The sequence below is a fragment of the Eumetopias jubatus genome, unplaced genomic scaffold (genome assembly GCF_037043125.1).
Source record: "Eumetopias jubatus isolate StellerSeaLion01/CBP00866 unplaced genomic scaffold, mEumJub1_p1.0 scaffold_16, whole genome shotgun sequence".
NCBI classification, from domain to species: Eukaryota; Metazoa; Chordata; class Mammalia; order Carnivora; family Otariidae; genus Eumetopias; species Eumetopias jubatus.
The window spans coordinates 76053755-76072272 of NW_028274822.1; the positions used below are offsets into that span (position 1 = coordinate 76053755).

An 18518-nucleotide genomic window follows, 5' to 3' on the forward strand; every position below is an offset into this window, starting at 1 on the left:
TGACCCGATTCCCCCCAAAGCGCGTGACAAACTCAGCCGGGGAAGCCACGGTAAAGTCTCTGTGCAGGTCCAGCTTCTTCAGTTCTCGGCCCCTCTTTACCAGGTGGAGTCCCGACATGCTGGGTCTGCAGAGGGGAAAGGACAGACCCAGATGAGCCAGGAAGCCTGGTCCACTCGGGGAGAGAGTCAGGAGCCCAGCACCTACAAAATCAACATCAACAGAGAAGCGGGAGCCCATCAGACCCCTTCTGCTTTGCAGTCCTCACTGGGGACCTTGAAGCGTTTCACAAGGAGACTCAAGAGGCTGGTGCAGGAATGAAGCAGAAGCGATCCCCTGACCTGACCCAAGCTGTACGTTGAGCTCTTTAATCTTAAATTAATTTTTACTTGCTATGCTCCCAATTTATTTATTTATTTTATTTATTTATTTTTTAAAGATTTTATTTATTTGACAGAGAGAGACACAGCGAGAGTGGTAACACAAGCAGAGGGACCAGTACAGGGAGAAGCAGGCTTCCCGACAAGCAGGGAGCCCGATGCGGGGCTTGATCCCAGGACCCTGGGATCATGACCTGAGCCGAAGGCAGACGCTTAACGACTGAGCCACCCAGGCGCCCCTTGCTATGCTCCCATTTAAAAACTCAAATAATACAAAAAAGCCTATGGGGGAGGGGGGTTTATGATCAGGGAGAAAGTCCACCCAGTCCAATGCCTGAGACTTATTAAACAGTATTGATCTCTTTCATGCATTTTTCTGTACATGCATCTCAAAACTTTTATAACTGAAAACCAAAAAATGTGTAACAACCAGGGCGCCTGGGTGGCTCAGTCGGTTAAATGTGTCTGACTCTTGATTTCAGCTCAGGTCATGATCTCAGGGTCGTTGAGATCGAGCCCCGGGTCGGGGCGGGAGGTGTCCATGCTCACTGGGGAGTCCGCTTGAGATTTTCTCTCTCCCCCTCTCCCTCTCCTCATGCGCTCTCTCTAACTAAACAAGATCTTTAAAAAATGTAAAACCACCAAATGGTGGTTCCTTGCCCCATCCCCTCCAGAACTGCACAACAGAGAAAATCACTTTTCTGGCATTTACACCTCTCCGTAGTTCTAAACAATGTCACCATTAGGTGTACCCTCTTGTGTGACATCATTTGAGACACCATCTACGGATCTTTGATCTTGAGAGATGAAGAATGAGCGCTCTTACTTGGCCATCCCATCTGCTTCCCGTCCCACAACCTCTCAATGCAGGTTCCTCTCAATACAGATTCCGTATTTGGGATTTCATGAGTCTGGGACTACTCACAAATGAGGGCTGGGGTAGACCAGATTTTCCTTTCTTCTTTTTTTTCCTGGAGACAGTGGTTTTTTTCATTTGCGTAGCTCTCCTTGCACCTGCTGCTAATGCCATCCACTCCTTCTCATACCCTCCTAGTACACAACATAGTTGATCAGCTCCATCATTCCTCACTGGCGACATCCCTCCTGGAAGCCTCTACTCTCTACACTCATCCTGAATGGCTCTTCTCCAGACCCCCTACACAACTGTCATTCTGAGAATTCCTTTTGCTGACATCCTTAGGATTCCTTTTGCCTTTCCTCGGGGTTTGATCCCTAATTTGGGGGATCAAATGGCTCCCTCTTTCTTGGTGGACTCCCTTGTTTTGTTGGGACACATCCTCCAGTAGTTCTATTTAGTTGAAAAGATGGTACAATGGGACGGCACATGACAACGGCACCCTCAACATGCCTATCCAGCTTCTGGATGCCCTGGGCTACCTCATCGCTATCACCTTGGAGATTCCCTTTGATTCTATGTTGGATCTGTTTCCTGTCTCCCATGTGTTGCTCTACTTTGGTTTCTTATCTTGCTTCAGTGGAAGACATCTTTCAGTAGCTTTCTAAGAAAAGGTGTTTGGGAATGAGGGGTAGGAATGAACTAATGATTCATAGTCTTGCAAGTTCTGAAACCGTCTTTCTTCTGATCTCACGTTTGACCCTATCATTTGGCTGTGTATGGAATTCTATAACGGAAAACCTTCTCCTTCAGAGTTTTGGAAGACTTGCACCATTGTGTCATAGCTTCCATGGACGCTAGAACCAGAGATGTTCTGATAGCTTGATTCTTCACAGGTGACCTGTTTTTTCACATCCAGAAGCTTATAGGATCTTGTCTCTGTCTTCCATAGTCTACAGTTTCCCAGGGATGTGCTCAGGTATGTGTCTCCTTCCATCCAGTGGGGCTGTGAATCTTCAGGCTCCTTCAGTGTGGAAACTTATATCCTGGGATTTGTTTTCAAATATTTCATTCAAATGATTTCCCTGCCTCCTTTTTACTCTATTCTTTCCAGAAGTCTTATTATTTGGATGTTGAAATTCTTACACTGGCCTGCAAGTTTCTGTCTTTTTCCCCTCTCCTATTTCCTATCCCTTGTCTTTCACTTTCTGGGCGATTCCTTCAGCCTTCTCTCCTAACCTGCCATTGTGTTTCTAATACCCAAGGGCTTGTTATTGGCTCACCAAAGTTTCCTTTTTGTGCATCCTGTTCCTCCCTGGCTTGAAGGAGGGTATTAATGGCAGCTTTTTCAAGTTCTCTTCTCCTGGCATGGTTTCTGTTTCTTCCAAGTCTCCTGTGTCCCTCTGTTTGATTGTTTGGGGCCTGCCTTCCATATTAGAAACTGTAACCAAGCCTCAGTCACTTCCCTGTGACCAAGAGCAAAACTGGAGGGCTGACAGAAGGTACTGAGGTGGGGCCGGTGGACGCTGAGCTCGATGCCCAGGATCGGGGGTGGTGGGGGCCGCTGTGTACCAGGGAACCCCGAGTACACTAGAGTCTTCTTCCCTCAATGGTCCACTACTCAAATGGACAGGAGCTGGGGAAGGAGTGGTGAGGGAAGTGGTGGCACGGTCTGGGGGAGAGGGGGCAGGGCAGGTTTCAGAATTCAGCACTCACACAGACCCTGATCCTTGAGTTTGGGATACAGACCTCATATGCCTCCACTGGGCCCATCAGTCCCCAGTCCCAAGACCCTCTGTTTTTCCCTCTCCAGGGAATGAACCACCTGCTTTTTGCTGAGGTGCAAGTGGGCAACCCCCGGCCACACAAAGCAGGCAAGAAGATCTGGGCATCTTTTACCCAATTCTTCTCATTTTGGTACCCTCTCTTGCCCCCCCTCAAGTGCAGAGGTACCTGATGCTGCCAGTCCCCACACCTTTCAGAGTGCAGATCCGGTAGGTTCTCAGCTGTCCTCACTACTGCCTTATGACTCAGCTCTCTTAGTTCTGCTAAGCCAGTTACTGCTGTTCATCTGCTCCTGCCCTCTAAAATGCTGTGGCTAATCTTCCCAACTGTTCTGCCAGGCTTGATGGGTTTCCATTTCTCTTTTTAAAAAAAACATTTCTTTGCTGTCGTTTGGTGGGATGTTGACAGGAAGAGGCTCAGGCATGCACATTCAGTCCACTTTCTCTTTTTTCATTTCTTTTCAAGATTTATTTATTTGAGAGAGAGAAAGTGCGTGGTGGGGCAGCAGGACAGAGAGTCTTAAGCAGACTCTGCGCTGAGCACGGAGCCCAATGCAGGCTTGATCTCATGACCCTGAGATCACAACCCCAGCCAAAACCAAGAGTTGGATGCCCAACTGACTGTGCCACCCAAGCACCCCTCAGTCTACTTTCTTAAGGTGGCGATGAGGCATTAAGCTGAGAGCCATCTGTTTAAGAATGAGGCTAGCAGTTAACCACGCACAGGTATGTCCAGTGGCTGTTGTTGAGGGCAAGGATGAGCGGGTTCAGGGGACCAAAACTTTGGTGAAGAACTAACTGATCATAAGGAACACTGCCGACATGGCACCACCTATCATCTGAGAAAAAGGTGGCAAAATTGGAAGCAAATAAATAGTCAGGAAAGAGAAATTCCATTTTATAGATGGGCAAACTGAGGCCCAGCCAGGCAAAGAGGTCACAGAGCAAGTCAGCAGGCCTGGGGCTGTAGTAGACACTAGGAAATGTTGGATGTGGGCATTTTCTGCTGTACAAAGTCTTCATGTCTAGTACAGATCCCCATGGGAAAGCCTCCTACAAACCTGCCGTCTGCCCCTACTCCCCAGTGTGAGCTGCCAAAGGCTCTGCCCATCACAAAGGAAAACACGGAGTTCAAGGCCAGGGGAACAAAAAGAAAAATGAACGATGTGTTTCCATGCCACAAGAGGATATGTGTTTCCAATGAAGACTTTCTCCATTCAGCTGGGCTTAGCCAGAGAGCCTGAATGAATGAACAGACAGATGAGCAAATGATTTCTGGCCCATGAGAGAACCTCACTGCCTGCCACAAAGTGTGAGCAGCTTTTCTCCTAAGACGTCCTAGGACTGAATCGCTGAAACAAGATCAGACTTAGAAAAGTACTTTGGAAGGTCAATATCATCTTGCAAATGGGAACAGTGCTTTTATCATAATTCAGCCCATCAACCAGCAAGTAGCTCCGTTTGTTTTTAAGGTCTTTTATTTCTTTACAAAAATAGGCCGATGCAGCCGGAAGGCCCTAACCTGCAGGCCCCTGATCTGGGGAAATAGCAAAATGTAATCTCAGGGTGGTGGAGTTATGGGTGGTTTCTGTCTTCTTCTCTTCATCTATACTTGTTAAGTTTCCTGCAATGATATGTTATTCTTTTAACGATTTTATTTGAGAGAGAGGGAGAGTGAGAGAGAGAGCATGCACAAGGGGGGATGCAGAGGGAGAGGGAGTCCGACGTGGGGTAGGGCTCAATCCCAGGACCCTGGGATCATGACCTGAGCCAAAAGCAGACGCTTCACCAGCTGAGCCACCCCAGCGCCCCAATGGTATATTACTTTCAATAAAGAAGAAAGGCTATGAACTTTGTAATAGGGATGTAATAGGGAAGCCCTGGCCATTCTGGCATCCACTGGGCAAGGTGCTCAGCATCCCCAACTGTAAAATGAGGATAGTAACACGTACCTCACTATGTCGTAAAGGTTAAATAAGACATAGAAAGTAAAAGTTGGCTTCTGGCACCAGTAAACCCTATTATCATTTCAGTGCAGTGAGACCAAGGGGATCAGGGGCTGCTGATCTCCCAGTCTCACCAGGAAATGCATCAGCCACTCCTCTGGCCAGGGTCTCTTCCCCATCCATCCACTCTCCCCCACTCTGTCTACAGCTTTCCCGACTGGCTGGCTTGATCTTTTGGCTTCAGATGGTCTCAGACATCCCACTTCCAACACAAACATTAAAACCCTAGCAAAATGACCTAAAGCACGGCAAAGAGAAAGGTCAACCGGGAGAAAAACATAATTTTGTAGCCTGCAAAAACCATTCTCAGCTGCCATTTTGATTTCAAAACTGGTGAGAGCGCCCCTCCTTCAGGTGGGTCACAAGCCCGTCATAACTAACTAGGAGGGCGAACACACAATGCTGCTGGAATGGCCCAGTTTCAGACCCAGTCTCCAGGCTGGTGGCTATTTTTATTCGTTTTTGACAAAGCTGGAAGCCAACCAACATTGGCTCCCCAAGGCTGACCTTTGGCCGGCATTTGTTCCAAGGCGAGCGGAGACTTAACTTGTCCAGGGTTACTTTGGAAATGGCTTCAGATGCAATCAACTACACACCAGAGCTATCAGCCCAACACCAGTCAGCTTCTCAGGCACAAGCCCAGGCAGAAACACCGGGAGGGAAGGGGTAAACATTCTGGAGGGTCACTGTGAATTAGGCACAGGGGGGCTGGCTTCACGCTGAATCCCCACAGCCCCGTGCATGGGAGGCCGCCATTCCCTGTTCAACAACGAGGAAACTGAGGGTCAGAGAGGCCCAAAGACCTCAAATCACACAGCTGACCAGTGGCAACACTGGGCTTCCAATACGACTCTGACCATGCCCCCTCCCCCCAGAGGCTAAGTTTGAGGCAGAAAGATGGTTGAGATAAATGGGAGTATCTCTATTGTCTGCACTTTAAAAAACAAGCACCTACATTTGAGAGGCAATCTGTGGACTGCAGGGCTCTCAGCTGGGGCCAGTTTTGCTCCCCAGGAGACATAAGGCCCATGTTTGCAGACACTTTTTGTGTTCACAACTAAGCGGGGGGGGGGGGTGCCACTGGCATTTAGTAGGTAGAGGCCGAGGATGCTATTCAATATTCTAGGATGCTCAGGACAGCCCCCACCACAAAGAAATACAGGGCCCCAAGTGTCAACAGAAACCCTGGTAGGTTAGAGCCATCCCCCCAGGCTTTGAATGCAGAATTTACCACTCATGACCTGCGCAGTCTTGGGAAAGATGCTTCCGTAGTGTCCCTCGCTTCCCGCACAGGATCACAATATTGACAACATTAAGAGCGTCTGCCTCAGAGAGTGTGCATCCAGGGCTCAGCACTGGGCCTGGCATGCACTAAGTGCCTCTCTGCAGGGGAGCCATGATTAAGAGCCCCAGGGTGGAGCCATTGGGTTGTGGCCCTGACAGTAACCAGCCCTTACGTCCCTACCCTATTCCCCACCCCCCCACCCCCGCTTCTCTTTTATAAAACACGGATGCGGCTGCTGAGCCCTGATGGATGGAAAGTCCTCACTATTATCACCGAGCAAGTAAGGCAGAAAGGACGCTGCATCGCTTAGTCAAGGCTGCTAACCTTGAACACATCTTTGGGCTCCCAGACAAAGGGGACCCTTGGAAATTTCTCGGGCCCCCTGCCCCCTTAGCGCTTCCCGGGATGGCCACCTTGGCTAGACCAGGCGTCGTTAAGCTCGGGTCCAAAACCCAAATCCAGGCTGCCACCTGCTTTTGGACCTCCAGCTAATCATGGCTTTTGTATTTTTAAATGGTTGAAAGAATCTTATTTTGTGACCCGTGAAAATTACATGAATTTCAAACTTCCATAAATTACGTGTGATTGGAATACGGTGAGACCCATTCAATTATGTATTCTCTGTGGCTGCTGGGGCAGTAAATGGCCGAGCTGAGTAGAGGTGACAGAGACCATATGGTCTCAAAGCCGGAAATATTCACTATTTGGCCCTGGACGAAAAAGAGTTTGCCAACTCTGAGTTAAGCAGTGCTTTTCAGCTTGACTCTACGCTCCGGCAAGAGAGGAACTTTTAAAAATGCTGATGCCCAGGCCCCACCTGGCCTGATTAATCAGCATCCCTAGGACAGGAGGGATTGTTAGAGGCGGGAGGGATCGTTGCAGGCGGAGGGAGCACACCCAGGCACCTACATTTTTTTAAAAGCCCGCCTTCCTTCCCCCTCCTGGGAATTCGAATGTGCAGTTGGGGGTGAGAACCACCCATAGATCACCAACCAACATTTCAACCTGGCAGCTGGCCTTGGTTCTGAGCAGAATTTCCAGGGCGTGAAATCACCTGTAATGGGACAATTACAATTCCTGCAGGTTTATTCTTTCGGGTTAAAGTGGTTTGTGAAAAGTCTTCTTTGGGACTGAACTGTACAATAAAACCTGATTCAAGATTTATATGTTAAACTTTTGTGTAAATAGCCTCACAGATTGGGGGGGCGAGGATATGTCCTTTATGGACCACATGGTCTGCTTCCGGTACACTGTAGGGCTTGAGGGGTTTTGCCAAAGAGATTAGATCCGGGCTCGGAAAGTGCAAGAAACGTGACTACCATGGTCCACCAAACACTTAGTGCACAAGAAAAGACGGTGATCCAAACCCAGGACCCCTGCCCAACTGCAGATCCTTTGCTCAGACACACCCTGAGCAATAGAAAGATCCCCCTGAAGGCCCCGTTATTCTCCTTTGCAGAAGGACCAGGGAACTGCAAGGTCAGTCTCCCTCCTGGAGGGCTGGCTGCTTGTCTAGGCATATCTCTTGCCCTCTCTGAACCCCCCATCTTTGGACCTAAACAACCATCCTTCCGGCTCCAAGAGACCTCACTTCCCTGACAGGCTTATGAGCTCGGTAACTATCCAGCAATTGTTAAAAGATCATGGGATGGGCGGGGGTGGGTGGGGAGACGTGGCTACGGGTGAATTTTGTTCCTCTTTTTTGCTTATCTAGAATTTTCTGACTTTTCAACAACAAACATAACGTTACTTTGGTAGTTTTTTTTTTTAATGCAATAAAATGAAGACAAGAAATCAAGCAGGTGGGGCCAGGAAGCCCTAGGGCACAGAAATGCCTACACATTGTCCAGAAAACAACCTTAAATGCGATGCCTGCTCAGGTGGCCCTTGATTCGCCCAGGCTTCCTCATCACTTCAAAAAGGCCTGCCTTCCGCAACCATGAAGGCTTTATCAAGGCTAAGGGGAGAAAGAGGAGGAAAGCGTGGCCCCGCGCCAGCCTATCCACCTGTGTGTTCCTAAGCGCCCCTCCAATCAACATCACGGCCAAATCCGGCCAATCCGGCCTCCCCTTCAACCACCAAGGTCAGTTGCAACGCGGGCTGCATCTCCCCAGTGGCCAAACTGAAGCCTGCATTTCTTTGGTGGGGGTGGGGAAGAGGAGGTGGCGCTAAGGGGCCACAGAGCTCGTCTTTACTGGCGGCGGGGGGACACGGTGCATAACTTGGCAAAAAATAACAGTCATTAAAATTGCAGGCTTACTTACTTCACTTTGCGATCAGGGAAACAGACCTTGCACTTGGCAGGGCTCATATTGACCTGCCCGCCGGGCAATCCCAGCCGGCTCCCGCCGGGATGCAGAGCATGCACCCCTTAACCTCCTGAGCGGACCCCGGTCCCGGGGCCCAGCAGGGCAGCCAGGTGGGTCCGAGAGCGGCTCGCGCCGGGTGGTGCTGCAGCCGGCAGGTGCCCGACCAAGCGGGGCGCTTCCTCCATCCCGAAAAGAGTCCTGCGCGCAAGTGTCCCGGGCGGACGCGCCCGCCCAGGCCCCGCCCCCAAGCGAACCCCACCTCCCAGAAGGGTCCCGCCCCCTGCACAAGGCCCGGCCTCCTCACCGGGCCCCGCCTCCTGTCCCCGACAGAACCAGGTCCCGCCCCCCGGACCGGCCAATCACGGAGCCGCCGCTGACCTTGGGCGCCAGGCGACAGCGGCCAGAGACTTAAAAAAAGCCCTCTTGGCCACTTTCCTCCCCAGCTCCCCTGACTGGAGTAGAAGGGTTCCAGGATGGCAACCCCCGCCCTACATCCTGGCAGCTGGGAAAAACTCACAAGCATTTAATGTGCTTGAATACACACAATAGGGAAGTGGTGGAAAATAGGGTTTATTTAAAATATGAGTCAGATGTCACCAGAGTGCCTGGTAAAAGCCCCCGAAGGCAAGTCAACTTCTGGCTTCCAAGTTCCTGTTTTTGCTTATTCTTTCACCTCTATTCCCGGGGACATGTTTGCTCCAGGCCCTTCCGCCCCCAGAGTGAGATCCTAACACACACTTCGGATCACCTCGGTTACCCGGTAAACGGAGCTCTTTCGAGATAGGAAAGACCCCAGCTGCCCTGTGACCCTAAATAGGTTTCTTTCTGGCTTCCAGTTATGGAATGAATAAGTCACGGGAGTGAAAGGGACAGCATAAGGAATAGAGTCCTCGGTGATGTATGGTGGCAGCTAGTAATAAGCTGCTTTCTGCTAAGACTAAGACACACCGAGTGCTCTTTTGTGCCCTTGTCTTCTTTCATAGCCATCCTTTTGTTTTTGTTTCCGTAATGCTGATAAGGAAATGTGCCCCCAGAGATGGATGTTTCCCAAGGGTGACGGAGCTGAGCTTTGAACCCAGGCAAACCGATTCCAGTTCGAATGAATGAATGCTTCTGCAAGGAGTTATAATAAATGAAAAGGACCGAAAACACAGCCTAGGAAACACTGCATAATAATAAATGCAGCCTATGTTCACAGCAAACAAAACCCAAAAAATAATGTAAATGTTTGCGAATGAATCCCCATAGAAAGGCACAGCTAGGGCCATGCCTCCAGGAGGTGCCGTCGGTGTGGCCACAATGTGAATTCCTCCCCTAGGAATTGTATAAGCAGCGCTGCCTGAGGGCACCAGTTAGCTGTGCTCTAACCATTTGGGAACTTTCTCAGCAAAAGGATTAAAAAATAAAACAGGTGAACAAAATTCTCAGTTCTTCAGAATTTCTAGAAGGTTCTTCATGGCCTTGTCTTCACTCCCTCCAAAAAAAACCCACCGACTGTAGCCTGATTTACTTTCTAAAGTTCCAAGCTAAACCCCCCAAAAATTCATGCTTGAAATGACCCAAATTTAAATATAATCATCTCAAAATAGGGAAAACAATTAAAATCAGGAAATGAAAATATTTGAAAACACCCCTACCCTACCCCCAATCAGTTAGGATCAAATGGGAGAGAACTTCTTCACTAATCCAGCCTTGGAGACATCCTAACACACCTCACTTTTACATGGGAGCTTCTCAAGAAAGGCATTTCACTTCGATGTCTGCGCTTTGCATGTCATCAGAGTGATCGTGACTTGGATTTTTCTCTGCCTGCATTATAAGGTATAGAAGATAGGAAGGAAAGAATAATGTCCATGCCTACGCACAACACTGCCTTTAAATAAACATCTCCTTTAAACAGCCGTCACTGTGATTTCAATGACACGCTCCGAACTTGGCTGCAGATGCGCTCTCGTGCTATAAGCCCTTCTGCTCAGACTCCTCAGAGGCTAAATTTAACTTGTTGGTATTGCAGAAGGAAAACCCAGGTCAGTGGCAAAACACACAACAAGAGAGTGCACTTGCAAGTGGCTAGCCACACAGAGGAAAGGCCTGAGCAGTGAGTGGCCTTGTGCCTGTCCCTATGCTCTAGGTGATCATGAGCAAACGCCTTCTCTCCACTTTTCTGTGGCATCATCCACATATAATGTGCATTCATTCAAAGAAAAATAAAATAATCCCTTTCGATATGTGATGGGGGCAATGTTACATCAGGCATAGAGCAAAAGTGACAGATTTTTCTAAAGCAGGATACAGATATTTGAGAGAGAGAAAGGGATGTTCAGGCGCTCTATACCCTGTATGAATAGCTAACCTCTTCCAAACCTCAATATCCAGTCCATAAATGAAACAATGCAAAAACAGGGACCCCCCCTTTCCCCGAAGCTCCCAGAAAACACCTTAGGAGCTAAAAAGTTTTGGAAATGGGGTTTCTGCCAGCCCCTTCCTAAATCAATAAAGGAATGAATAAATTAAAACATGATCAAAAGACCCATGGGATTTCATTGAGGGTCAAAAAAAAAAAGTATAGGCAATTTAAAGTTTTCTGACCGGCTGGCTACTCGGGGCAGGGAAGAGGTGCAGAGGGTGATGATGAGCAGGAAGGACCTGGGGGATGCCCACTGCAAGCCGCCCCGGGATGCTACTTGGGACAGAAGGGTGCAGCGAGGTCCCAGGTGTCAGCTTGCTCGCCCACTGTTCCCTCACTGCACCTCCCCGGGATCTGAGGTCTGCCTTGGGAAACCTCTCTTAAACTCAACACTCTTGGCATGGAAGCGAGCAGCAGAGGGGAGGCGGCAGGGGAAAGCCCCAGGCCCTGCATGCTGCTTTGTATTTCATCCCTTTGTCAGGGACACTTCACCTGCTTCCCTCCTCTTCCTCCTCTGTGGACAGAGGTTGCTATACCTTAAAGTTGTATGCCTGGCGGGGCTTGGGAAGATCCATGACCACAGGGGAGAACTCTGGAAGTTGCCCATTCCAGCGCTGGCACCCAAGGCAGCCCCTGGGCCGTCCACACCTGCCACTTCTTCTCACGTGATCTCAGCATGCTTGTGAGGTGGACGCCAGCATTATCTCGTTTCGACAGAGAAGGAAATTGCAGACGAGAGAGGTCCGTGGGGCTGGTCTGCGGTGGGAAGCCAGATCTGTCTCGACTGCGGGTCCCGGGTATGACACCGTGCTTTGCATCAAATGATGAAGATCGCGCAGTGGCACGGCTTTAAGTGCCGGGCTCCTGGTCACTCAAGTAAGCCTGACACCAGCCCTGTGAGGTAGGGACCACTGTGACCTCGTTCTGGAGGATGCTGAGGCACAGAAAGGGAAGAGCTCGGCCCAGGCCACCTGACAGCCGAATGGAAGAGTCAGGGTGCCAGCCTGCAGCCGGCCACTCTCTCCCCCTCGATGGGAAATGCTCCGGGCGTGTGGCCTCGTAGGCCCCTCCGCTGGCCTCTCCTAGGGCAGGAGGCAGATCCCACTGTCTGTGCATCCATAGTGCTGTCACAGAGCCTGGCACCCAGCAGGGCTGCGATAAATGCTTCCAAGCCGATGAAGGGATGGGACAAACCTTGGCTTCTCCACGTGACCGTTTCATCTCTGACTCCGTCCTTAGGCTTACCTGGTACCCAGACCATCCACAGTAACCGGCCAAGGAGAAAATGGTTCTAAATTAACAAACTTTACCACAGCCCTCTCCCCCACCATGTACCTCTCCATACATGAAGAAACAAAAGCAAAGGACCTCAGAGCATCCCAGTCCAGCCCCGACAGGGTAGGTGACATCCCCAAGGTCACACAGCTTAATGGCTGCCCTGCCTCCTGACTCTTCTCACTAATGCTAAAAACAGGTTAGGAGGAGGGTGGAAACATCTTTCCTGGAGTCCAAGTTAGGCGTCAACAGTGGGAGTTTGCAGACCAGTTTCTGATCCGTACCTGCGGAGGGTCTGGGTTCCAATGGCTCTCAGGGCCTATGATCATCCTGCTGGGAGACCCCTGATAGACCCCCGAACCTCTCTGGGCGTCAGCTTCTTATGCAGGAAGTGAGAGGACTGGTTCACTTTTTTCCCCAATACTTTTTATAATGTTTTATTAGTAAACATTATTAATATTTGTTATTAACAATATTTACAGCAGGGCGCCTGGGTGGCTCAGTTGGTTGAGCGACTGCCTTCAGCTCAGGTCATGATCCTGGAGTCCCGGGATCAAGTCCCGCATCGGGCTCCCTGCTTGGCAGGGAGTCTGCTTCTCCCTCTGACCCTCTTCCCTCTCATGCTCTCTATCTCTCATTCTCTCTCTCTCAAATAAATAAATAAAATCTTTAAAAAAAACAATATTTACAGCAGAAAGTTAGAAAATGCAGAAGAAAATTTAAATGACTTATAATTGCACCATATAAAGACAATGATTGCTAACTATTTTGACACATTCCTTATAGACTTTCCAGACACACACACACACATTTATTAAGCACAAGCATTATCTGTGCTTACTAACTGACAGGGAACATTGTAAGCACATTACATTATCCACAATCCCTTATCTGAAACTCGAAACTCCCAGGACTTAGTATGCTTTGGAATTTGAGAACTTTTGGCGGGGGATGATAAAGCTTTATGTTTTACATTTTCATGTTACTATTTCCGCAGCAGAAGGCATGAATATTCACACAAAACAGGATAAACAAAGACTACAGACAACTTCACATCTATTCAAGGTGGAAATTTCTTCTAAATGAGTTCATGGCCAACTTACGAGCTTCTGGGTCATAACTTTAAATTTCAGGACTGCAGTTGAGCTATCCCGAACCTGTCCCATCCCATTCAGTCCAAACATGCACCCCACAGGGTAGAACTATTAGGGTTGTTACCTAGTTAACTAGTAAGACATGGCTCTGAACTGGTACCTTACCCCAGACCCATTGTGCACCAACCACATTGCCCCTTGTTGACCAAAGTGGGATGACCCTGTAAACTTCATTGCACAATATGTGAGCAACTATTCTGTCACATGTAATGTTCTCACCAGATTTGTTTCTAAGGGTTTGCATGGGAATTCCAAACCTTGGGGACTATTTCCAAGTCCAAGGAAGAGCCAATCCCAACCCCTGGCCTGAGATGAACCCAAAAGGGAAGGGAAAAGAAGGCGACTTGAACAGACAGCACAAAGTCATTGGGCCCATAATTGTAGCCCGCCCTCACCAGCTGGGAAGATGGAAGGGAATAGGGAGATTGTACAACCATATAAAATGCAGAAGAAAAATTGGGGTTTAACCAAAGAACTAATCTACAAAGTTACAAGATTTATGCAGAAACAGTTTTATGAAAACAAAAATGCTATTGCTGCCAAAGAGCAACAATAAAATGCCTATTCATCCATCCATCCATCCATCCATTCATCCATTTACCCATTCATTCATTCATCCATCCATTCATTTGTGCATTTATTCATTCATTATCCATCCATTCATCCATTCATCCATCCACCTACTCATCTATCCACCTACCCATCCATCTATCCATCCATCCATCCATTCATTTGTGCATTCGTCCATCCATCCATTCATTTATCCATCGGTGCATCCATTCATTCATTCATCCATCCATCCATGCATCCATTCGTTCATTCCCAGATTCATTCATAAAGTGTTTTGCATGCCCCAGGAATGCAGAGTTCTGTCTTTGGCAAGTATGGGTTGATCACTGCTTCATGCATTTATTTATTCAGAGTCTACCATGAACCCACATTAGGTTAGGCAGTGGGGAAAAGCAGAAACCCATATGGCCCCATTTTCATGGAGTTTGCCAGCCAGTGTAGGAGATAGGTAACAACCAAGTCAACACATAAGGAAATTAAAGACACAATCTCCAGGAGTGATTAAGTATTGTGAAAACACACCAGAGCAATCAATCAAGAAACAGAGCCATATGGGGAATACTTTAAAGATGGCAGAGGGGGGCACCTGGGTGGTCCAGTTAGTTAAATGTCTGCCTTTGGCTTACGTCATGATCTCAGGGTCCTGGTATTGAGCCCCGCACCAGGCTCCCTTCTTAGTGGGGAGTCTCCTTCTCCCTCCCTCTCTGCCTCTCCCCCCTACTCATGCTCTCTCTCTCTCAAATAAATAAAATCTTTAAAATATAATAAAAATAAATAAAAAATAAAAATGGCAGAGGGACAGGGAAGGCCCTTCAGAGGAGGTGACTTTGATGCGCAGGCAGGATGGGCTACAGAATGTATGGGGCACAGTACAACATGAAAATGTGGAGGCCCTTGTTCAAAAGTTGAGAATTTCAAGAGGGTGACAGCAGAGCTGACTACACAGGTCACACACCTTGAAACAGGCCCTGAGGGGGGTTTAAGGCCATGAGGGGGAAAGTGACCATTTCAGTTCAGAGGGAACAGCAAGCACAAAGGCCCAGAATGGGGATGCAAGTGTAAGGATTCTGGAAACATGAGGGCACAGGGGGAAGACAAAGGCCCCTTTGAAGATCATTCAAAAAGAGCTCCCCTCAAGCCACAAAAGTAAACAGGCACCTTTTCTATCCAGCTGCCTAGCTGGTGGCCTGGCAGGAAGAGGCCAGCATGGACCACACGGAGACCTTCGAGCTGACACAGAGGCCAAGCGGCTCTCTGGAGAAACTGCCAGCAGCAGGGAGGATCCACGGATATATCTATGCCACTTCTCTGCTGTGGCTTCCACGTTAGTATAAACCCCTGGAATAAACTCCCCAGGTCTTAGTTCTCTGTCTGCGAAATGGGAAGAACTGCAAGAACTAGCTCAAACCCCTACTCCCTGCCTCCATATTGCAGAAACTGAGCCTCCAAAGGTTAGGGGATGTACCTGAGAGTGCAGAGCATTTAGCAGCTGATCAGAAAAAAAAAAAAAAAAAAATAATAATAATACAGGGAGATTCCTGGATTCTAACAGGGACTCTTTATCACCACCTTGGCCTTCTATGTCAGGCTTCATTTCCTCAACCCTCCAGCTGGTTGCAAGCCACCTGCCCACATCTCAAAGTGGCCTGGGCATTTCCACCCTGTACAAAGGAAAAAGCCCAGCAGTGGCCCTCCACAAAGCAACACTCTGGAGGGTTTGGGGGGGTTTGGGAGGTCCCCCTGAACATTTCTCCAGAGTTGAGCCAAGACGCTACCAATAGATGTGAGCAAATGGGTCAATGGGGGGCTGCCAAACACCAGGCTATTAAGGGTCCCAAAGATGCCAAAATACCAAGTCAAAAACCCCTACAAGAGGATGATGGAACACTCGGCTTCATTCTGATATCATTGTTTCCAACAGGCTGGAACACACGGGTTATGATGTCATTTTTTTCATCCAACCAACCACCAGAGACAGCAGCACCAGGACAAGTGTCTAAGTGTCTAAGTGAAGATACCGCCCCATGGGATTCTCATTCCAGGTCATTAGGAACAATGAACCCACGCTGGTCTCCTCCAGCAGAGGCCCCTCATTTGGGGACCTTACTGGAGCTGGAAATGTTCCTCACAGAAATGCCAGTATCTTGGGAGGCACCAGCAGAACTACCTGAGCTGTCCTGGGTGCCAAAATCCTAAATTCCACACTCTGGAAAGCATACAGATTGGGGGCAAAATAACCATATGCCCAGTGAGATTGGCGACCAGGGGTCACACTTCAGGGGGCTGGTCCAGCCTCCTCATGCTGTAGATGAGGAGGCAGAGGTTCAGAGAGGGTAAGGGACCCACCCAAGGTCACACAGCACACTGGTCCTCCTTGTGTCCTGTGTGGCCCTTTGCATCTCCCACTACCCCACAGTTTATAAAAAACCAACATCCCTCTGCCCCCCTCCCCCCAGTCCTGATAAAAGATTTACCTACAGTGCTAAGTTTCTATGTCATGAAGATACAAAGGCAGAAAACTCTTTTACTATTTAGGCACACTGTCATGCAAAGACCAGGCCCTTAGTTAAATATCTTTTGCCTTCATAAATTGACCAGCTCAAAAAAGCTGTGGTTTAAGCACAAACCAGCAAAAACCCCTAAAAATGGAGGTGGAAGACAGTGAGTAGTGGGGAAACAGTGGGAGACAGTGGGGAGACTTGCCCCAGCTCCATATTTTAACCTACCATTTATTGAGTGCTTCATTCTCTTGCTTAATACCTTAGACACGTTAGTTCGTTTGATCCTCACAACCTTCTAGGAATCCAAAACTCGGGAGAAAATAATACTAGTAATAATGTTGCTATTTGGGCCTACCGTCTTGATAAGTTTTTAATTAGCATCGGTAGAAATAATTCACATAGGGCGCCTGGGTAGCTCAGTCATTAAGCGTCTGCCTTCGGCTCAGGTCATGATCCCAGGGTCCTGGGATCGAGTCCCACATCAGGCTCCTTGCTCCACGGGAAGCCTGCTTCTCCCTCTCCCTCTCTCCCTGCTTGTGTTCCCTTTCAGGCTGTCTCTCTCTGTCAAATAAATAAATAAATTCTTTAAAAAAAAAAAAAAAGAAAGAATTCACATGGTTGACTTCTTATCCATTAGGGCTGAAGCTGGGCTGATGTAATAGCCAGCAGCCCCATGACACCATTTAAATTTCAAGGAATTAGGGCGCCTGGGTGGCTCAGATGGTTAAGCGTCTGCCTTTGGCTCAGGTCGTGATCCCAGAGTCCTGGGATCGAGTCCCGCATCGGGCTCCCTGCTCCTTGGGAGCCTGCTTCTCCCTCTGCCTCTCTCTCTCTCTCGCTCTATGAATGAATAAATAAAATCTTTAAAAAAAAATAAAATAAATTTCAAGAATTAAAATTAAATTTTTAAGTCCACTTCTTCCATCACACTAGCCACATGTCAATCTCCATAGTCACATGTGACTAACGGCTACCATATTGGACAGCACAGTTCTAGAACATTCCATTCTAGAACATTCCCTCATGGCAGAAAGTTCTGTTGGCCTGCTCAAGTCTAATTTGAAAGTTGCCTCTTCCAAGAGCTCTCCACTGACCTGACCACCTCATTCTAAAATAGATTCCCTCAGGTACTCTCTCTCCTGTACCTTGCCTTCCTCCTGGCATTGGACACACTGAGAGATGATCTTATCGGTTTATCTGTTTATTTGTACTTTGCCCATCTCCCTGCTGGGGCGCTCCTTGAAAGTAGCAACATATCCATCTTGCTTCCTGCTGGGGCTGTTGTGATAAATGTATCTCGCCACCTTTCCTACTTAGATACCCCTTAGCAACTCCGGGATGGACATCCACTTCTAACATAATCTCTGATGTTTGTCAGTTTGGGTGAATTCATTTAATCTGCTTTTCCCTAATCCCTGTCGAAACTGTCACACTGAAGTTAAGAACCAGTTCAGAGGAGTGTGAATGTTGGCCATCACTGGAGGGACCACACCGCAGCATGGTGGACCCACGTCTGCAGTCTGGCGGACCTGGCCCCAAAGCTTGGCTCTGCCCCTTCCCAGCTGTGTGATCTTGGGAAATGTACTTCACCTCTGAGCCCCAGTTTTATCATCTGCAAAATGGGGATCCACCGCCACCAGCCTTATACTGTTATCCTAAGGGACCAATGGATAATTGATATAAACTGTAAAGTGATGGGTGAAGCGGGTGCTGGGGGGCGGGGGACAAAGAACAAGCCAAGGAAAGGAGCTGTAGGGGAATCTACTGCTTATTAAGTACCTACTCTGTACCCAACTCCATGCATACTTTACAAACATTATCCCACTGAATCCCTTGAGCATTTTCCAGATGAGGAACTGAGGCCAGGAGAGATGAATGCCATGACCAAGGTCACACAGTGGGGGGTGGCAGAGCCAAGGCTGAACCAACTCTGGTTCTCACACTTTGTACCAGACCCTGAAGCCTTCCCTTCCTTGAACCCTTCCTGAACCTC

At 48.5% G+C, this 18518-nt stretch overlaps 1 protein-coding gene across 2 annotated transcripts in view; it reads right to left on the reverse strand.

Moving 5' to 3' along the window:
• Positions 1–18518, reverse strand: part of ACACB (acetyl-CoA carboxylase beta) — a 118911-nt gene that overhangs the window by 80003 nt on the left and 20390 nt on the right. Inside the window, exons 1-2 of one of the 2 annotated variants that reach the window (XM_028116593.2) lie at positions 8574–8811; positions 1–125 (exon numbers count right to left, since the gene is read on the reverse strand). The exon at positions 1–125 is cut by the window's left edge and continues 8 nt beyond it. In XM_028116593.2, coding sequence (XP_027972394.1) covers positions 1–125; positions 8574–8620 — 172 coding nt within the window. In that variant the 5' untranslated portion in view covers positions 8621–8811. Of the gene's footprint in view, positions 126–8573; positions 8812–18518 lie in introns of those variants that run through there. The other variant, XM_028116591.2, reaches the window with a different exon arrangement.